At 40.3% G+C, this 6766-nt stretch overlaps 1 protein-coding gene and 1 non-coding gene across 2 annotated transcripts in view; both read right to left on the reverse strand.

Moving 5' to 3' along the window:
* Nucleotides 1-2049: 2049 nt before the first annotated feature.
* On the reverse strand, nt 2050-2123 carry trnat-agu (transfer RNA threonine (anticodon AGU)). The gene has a single exon. It is a non-coding gene; the product is annotated as a tRNA-Thr (tRNA).
* A 1547-nt stretch (nt 2124-3670) lies between these two features.
* slc25a10a (solute carrier family 25 member 10a) overlaps nt 3671-6766 on the reverse strand; it is an 8304-nt gene continuing 5208 nt past the window's right edge. Inside the window, exons 9-11 of the mRNA XM_063220892.1 lie at nt 5151-5228; nt 4995-5051; nt 3671-4400 (exon numbers count right to left, since the gene is read on the reverse strand). Coding sequence (XP_063076962.1) covers nt 4293-4400; nt 4995-5051; nt 5151-5228 — 243 coding nt within the window. The 3' untranslated portion in view covers nt 3671-4292. The remainder of the gene's footprint in view (nt 4401-4994; nt 5052-5150; nt 5229-6766) is intronic.

Here is a 6766-nt window from a genome sequence, read left to right on the forward strand (position 1 = left end):
GCTGACTTTTTAAAATCTTAATTATTTTTATACAGTATATATATAGGTTCTTTGTTGATTTTTAAGCACCGTGAGCATCTGCACTTTACCAATTTCGTTGTACCTGTACAATGACAATAAAGTTTCATTCATTCATTCATTTCATTCATTCATTCATTCATTCATTAGATAGACTGGGAGCCCTCTGCACATATGTATTTGAGTCACTGGACTGGACTGCTCTCTGAACTGCACAGCTGTAATTGGTGAAGTGAAGTGCTGGCATTGAGGTATTCATTATTTCTTTGAAATGCCATTAGAACAACACCAGTGCTCTCTAGGTAATGACTCCTATCAGTGCATTACATTCAAAACAATATAAATAAATAATGTGACCATAGTTACAATGTTCTGATTGTTAAATAAATAATAATTTGAAGCCTTTAGTTAATTCATTTCCCTTCAAGAAATGCAGTCTCCACTGGCACGCTGACATTCCCTATCTGGTCAAAGCAAGCGAGACATAATCATAATGGAACATAGAAAAGAGTTCAATCATAGGGGTTCGATAGTTTGATTCTGAGCAGTGCTATAACACACACACCCACAAATACTGAATGACAGGCAGCCAGCCTCTGAGGACAAGGGGGATGGAGAGAGCAGAGAGAGGGAGACAGACAGGGAGAGAGCGATGGAAGGCAGGGTGGAGGGAGAGGAAGCATACTGGAGGGGTGGGGATGGTGGTGGTGGTGGGGGGTTGGAGCGCTAAAACACATGCGGAAGACTCAGGGCAAATGATGCATATGAAAGTCTGCTGAAAGCTTTGCTGTGGCGTCGAACAAGCACAGCAAATGTGGGGTGGGGGTTGAGAGAGGGAACAGGAGTTGGGGGGGCAGCAAGGGTAGAATAATAGTCGGGAGGTGCTTGCTGCAGCTCTTAGGATTATGATGAGAGTGCCATGCATAATAACACTAGCTTCAGGATCCTCCATTAGTATGTTACAGCTCTCATCACACACATATAAAATGTGACCCCTCAAAAGCTCCAGCCATGTTAATTTTCCTGTATGGAAATTAAATTCCACTGCCAATTAAAATTCTAAAGTGTTGTTTTGTCAGTGTTATTTTGTGTTAGGTAATATTGTATGGAGCGTGCTTGTTTTGAAGCACTTTCTATTGCTTCACTCCGATTGCAAACAGTGCCACAGTGGAGGCAATACTGTGCTCCTTTGGGTTCAACCATTAAGTAGGTTAAAGTGAACCAGGGTTATGGTTACTGTGTGAAGAGCATATGAAAAATGTAGCCCTTCAACTGCACAAACACTTAAATGAACAAAATATTCATTAGAAATAATCTTCATTTAATAATGAAACATCACCAGAGAGTTTTAAGGAAATTGAACTTAAAGACAATGACATCACCAAAATACCAGAGGTATATGAAAATAATTAAGCGGAAGATCTTAACAATTTTAATATAAAAATCTGTTTGCTCATGGACATTCAAGCATGCTTGTAAGGTGTAGTGTGCTTGTAGGTTGCTTAAAACCTCTTCCATGCTGTTAATCAGTATGCCCTTTGGCTAGTCATTCCTGCATGCAAGAAATAATTTTGGTGTGATAATTAAATTCACACCTTGCATTTTCTGGGAAGTGTAAAGGGAGTAATTAACCTCTGGCCATGGATGGTATAATTTGCCTTTAAATCACAGCTGCAAAACAGCAAATTCTCTAATGCATAGCAATGGCCTTCAGGTGTTGTTGAAACTGATGTTTGTGTTGTTTTGCGTGTCAAAAAAGGCAGGAAAGAAAGTAGGCTATAGGCATAGATTCATAACGCACCCTAGTTGGTGCAAATTTCACTGCAGTTACTTTGACATGTTGGCGACTTCAGGTCTACAGTACAAGCTACAGGTCATGTTCTATTAATTTGGGACTGACAGAACTAATTATACCTATTTGCACACCGTAGTTCTACTACCAATAAGGTTGCCTGGTTAACACCAGACCTAATCACAATTAAACGATTGTGTAGTCGAACTAAAGGCAGGGGGGTTCCCAGGCTACCAATAAGGCACTGCTGAGATTCGAACTCAGGATCTCCTGTTTACTAGACAGGCGCTTTAACCAACTAAGCCACAGCGCCCCACGGTGACCAACGCCACCCATGCCTATTTTAGAATCAATGTGCGTCGCTCTACACTTCATTTGCCATTTGGTTATGCACGTAGGCTTGGCGCGCGACTGCAGTCGGTGTCACGATACCAAGTGGCGACCTAGGTCCAAAGTTGTTCATCCTGTTTGTGTTGGCTACACTTCAACAAGACAAAGCAGGCAGCCATACGGCACATGAATCCTTAGCAGACACCGTCAAAGTGTCCTAAAATCTACTTACGGGCCTACTCTGTCTACGGGCAATTGGCAAATAGGGCTATGTCAAAACTTCATGGAGGATGAAAGAACGACAACAACACGCGGCATCATTTAGCCTATTGGAATGACCACATGGGACCAAAAACGAAAGCACTAAACTGGATTATCGAAACGTCACAAAAATTAGGTCTTAACTATTATAAAACACATTGTTAAAACTCGTAGGCTATTTTCTAGCATACAAACGCTGCTGGACATTTTTATCGACTCAAGTCTTCAAAGTTCAAACCTTGACTCGTGTTTAAGGGAACAATTCCACCTGGTAGATGACGTGTTGGGTGACTTTTACCTTGCTTAAGCAAACAACCCCTCCTAAAGCACACTCATGGGCTACATTAATCTTTAGAACATTAATTCTATTCTTGAAAGAAAGTTTCGCGGGCTGTGGGTGACGTGTTTGCAACCACGTCGCAATTCGCTTGAGATCTGCGTTGTTGTCAGAAGCGTACTTTGTTTATAGTATACTACCGCCACCTAGCGGAAACACTTGATCTCACGTTGGGCAGTAGGAGACTGAGTTGGTTGATTTGATTCATTTTTCATTCAAATCTAATTTCAGGAAAAACAGTAGGCCTATATTGCCAGAAAACCATGCCTTAACTGCTTCATGTGTCAGGTGCATTAGTATAGAAATAGATCCTGTAGGATCCATTCTCTTCTAAAGATATGGGTAATCAAAGGCAGCTTGCGCAAATGTGATGGGTGTAGTTGTCACAAAATGATACATTTCGAATTTCATTGAGGTCCATTTGCTACTTGATATACTATTTAGAACTTCAATGTAAAACACCTCATGCTATGGCTAGACCACAGGCAATGTAAAGTATTGTGATGACAACCAACCCAAACTGACATGTTTAACTCCTTTTAGAGGCTAGCTCTCAGATCATAGAATGTATAACCCTATGTCTCAGATGGATTGCCCTAGCTAAGAACAAAATGTAGGCCTACCTATATTGTAGCTAACTCTTTATACTTTCAAATGGCCATACTGATTTTGATGGCAGTAGTCATCACATAGTCACTCATAGTGCAATGCGTGAGAAGAAAGCAAACATTAGGCTTTAAAAAATGTGGTATGTGGAAAACACATTGTTGTCTGTCTCACCTCAAGGTTATGATTTTACCTCCACCATCAACATAGATGTCCTGTGACACTAACTACATGTCTGTGTCAACGGTTTTGATCAGCGACCTTTAGAGGCTGAGATATGACATGTGACAACCAACCCTGTTCTCCCCCAAGTGAGCTCACGTGTCCCATGGCACTACCCCATTTTTATTTCCTTTGAGTGAGAAGGTATTCCATAATTCAAATAAACTGTTGAGCATAGTGAGAGAATTTTTTTTCTTCAGCTGCCACTGCATCTTTAAATACACAATAAAATGCATTGCAAATATTGCATTTAATTCATTACATGACATATTTTCTTCATTGAGTAAGATGGCTTTGACTTTGATGCCTTCCCATGTTCCCTTGACAATGAGTGACCCATGCAGTGTGCACCCACACATCATATGCGCCTAGGGCACATCAGTAATATTAGTGCATAGAACACAGGTCAGCATAACGAGTGGTCTCCATCCAAATGGCTCATCAAACTCTAGTGAAAAAAACGACACCACACAGTGATATCCCTCAGATCCCAAAGTCACACTGAAGGCTAATAAAGTTTGTTTGTGAAACAGAGAGGCATAGCTTCCACACAAAATCTTCTGGGGGGTCGTGTCGGATTCAGTTTGCCTCGCTTGGTTCTTGTATGAAAACAATGCAGAGTTCCAGAGAGCAGAGGTATATTATGGGGTGGGGGGAGGTGCATCTCACTGGTCCAACATGTAGCCTTTGTGTGTCCACAGTGAGCTCAGGATATAGAAGAAGCCCTCACGTTGAGGAGATGACTCGGATGCCAAAGTGCGCTCGCAGCTGCTCCAGAAAGATGAAGGTGAGCACGGTCTGGGGCATGAGCCGAATGGCAGCCGGAACTAGACCCTGAGGAGAGAAAATGTTGGCCAATTACGCATTATGAACCAGCATCAAATTCCTGCGTTACACCACATCATACCATGACCGCACACACACATACACAGCACACCAAAAGAAAGGTGAGAACAGAGAGACAGAGATGGAAAGAACATCACCACAACCAAAGGTGGGTATTCATTACGTTGGACATCCAGGAATTTTTGTGTGAATGTCAACACTCCGTCATAATGACATGGGGGGGATACATTGAAAAGACACAAAAATTGGATACATACTTTTAACATTCTACTTGCCTCTTGCTGTAGAACTTGGTCAGGTGACACATTCTTAAACTCCAATGTTCACTTTAAACTATCAGCTAGCACAGGTTCTACATACATGCACATAGCAAATATATGGTTTTGACAACACTCCGACTTACTGAATTTAGTTTCTGCTATGTTACTGCTTCTACTTGAGGTGGTGTTGCTTCTGGGTGTTTTTACAGGTTAACTTCACCCATCCGGGTGGTTGAAGAGATGTTACATTTATTACAGCTGAAACACAGTATGTGGCTGGGCCATGTATTCATAATTATCTTATCACAACAGACAACAGTACCTTGTAAAAAGCCTTGGGTCCCAGTTTGGCGGTATCAAGCAGACAATGGACAACACCCTAAAAGCACAGTGTCAAACAGGACGTGAAAATCAGGTGCATTACATAAAGGCTCCACCTGTTGCATCATTGCACATATAAATACAGGGTTATACACACCTTGTATTCCCCTTTTGCGTTCATTAGCCTGGTCTTCAACACATCTAAAGGCTGACACAGAATTATAGCGCAACCCCCCTGCAAGAAAAGAAAAAACAAAAACATTTACCATACTTACATTTGAATGACTTCAAATATACATTTAATTTAAAAAAAGACACCCAAAGAATCTGTGATTTAACATAAGGTTTACAGGGAATGGTATTATTAGTATGGACTGAAAGGTCATTTTCAACAAGGATTTATTGCTCACACTACCCTTGACTCGTCAGTACCCAAAGTCAGATGTGGATTATTTTTTCAACCAGCCATGCAACCAAATCCTGGTGTGTTTGCATATTGTTTAAGTTTTAGCATACTCCAAATGTCATTTAATCATCATCTAACACCAGAAGACACCTTACAACACAACAGTATATTTTGGAATGATATCTGGAATACACAGCATTCCACATTATTACGCAAATGACATTTTTGCTGTTTCCACAAATAATCAATATAAATGACAGTCATCATAATTTTCAAGTCATCAGCCATTAGAGTACAATTAAAAAGTTTTTGAATGAACCTTCCAATGATAACGGTATTTAAAAAAATAAATAATACAAAACTTAAAATGCTCTGTTCCAAATTGGGTCATTCCACGCCAAATCAACAAGAGCCCGCGCACTTAGGTCTCAAAAAAATCTGAAAATATTACCAAGTGTACCTGTGGTACTTAAAGGGACAGTTTGGTCAATTTCAACATGCAGTTGTAATCCTCACACTACCCTGTACTTGTCAGTGCCTGAGATTTTTTTTCTTCTTCTTCAGCCGTTTCCGAGATCCTGGTCATTGTAATGGGGGCAGCTCTTTGTTTACATTTCAAAAAACATTTTTATTTATTCCCAAAAACATCCAAAAGGTTATAAAACATCAGCAGACAACTAGAAAACAGCAGTACCTTTTAGGAAAATATTTGGAGTTGGCCTATGTTTCATTTTTTAAAAATGTAAACAAACGCTGCCCCCATTAGAATTGCTCATATCTCGGAAAGGGCTGAGCCGAAAAATGTGGCATCACCAGGTACTGACAAGTCAAGGGTAGTGATTTATAGCTTTTTATGAGAGTGATCCCACTTGTCTCTACAAGGGGAAAAAATCAAGAGGCTATGTTGGGCACAAATATGTCTTCTGAAGGCCTAAACAGAGCACAGCCAAAAACTCCAGTACAATTTGTATCATCTTTGAGGGAATGCTATGACGATGCAGGATCATACAGACCAAAACTGACAGTTTAGCAACGAATTATTCCTATCTATGTACCAGCATGCCAAATTTTAACTTCCTACATGGTTTAGTTATTGAGCTACGGGCTTGTGAACTTTGACAAAAAAGAGTGTGAACAAAATGGGCACCCCCCTCCCCCAGTAAAATTGACTGTAACACGGAGAGTATACATCTTTCATTCAAATAAATTTACAGTGTTTCTCTTATGTACCACGGGTAAACTTGATAATATTTTCAGAATTTGTTGAGACCTAAGTGCGCGGGCTCTTGTTGATTTGGCGTGGAATGACCCAATTATTACGCAAGACAGATTTGTAGTATTCCAAATGTCTTTCTTTTTTTCCCATT

The sequence above is a fragment of the Engraulis encrasicolus genome, chromosome 2, assembly GCF_034702125.1.
Source record: "Engraulis encrasicolus isolate BLACKSEA-1 chromosome 2, IST_EnEncr_1.0, whole genome shotgun sequence".
Lineage (NCBI taxonomy): Eukaryota > Metazoa > Chordata > Actinopteri > Clupeiformes > Engraulidae > Engraulis > Engraulis encrasicolus.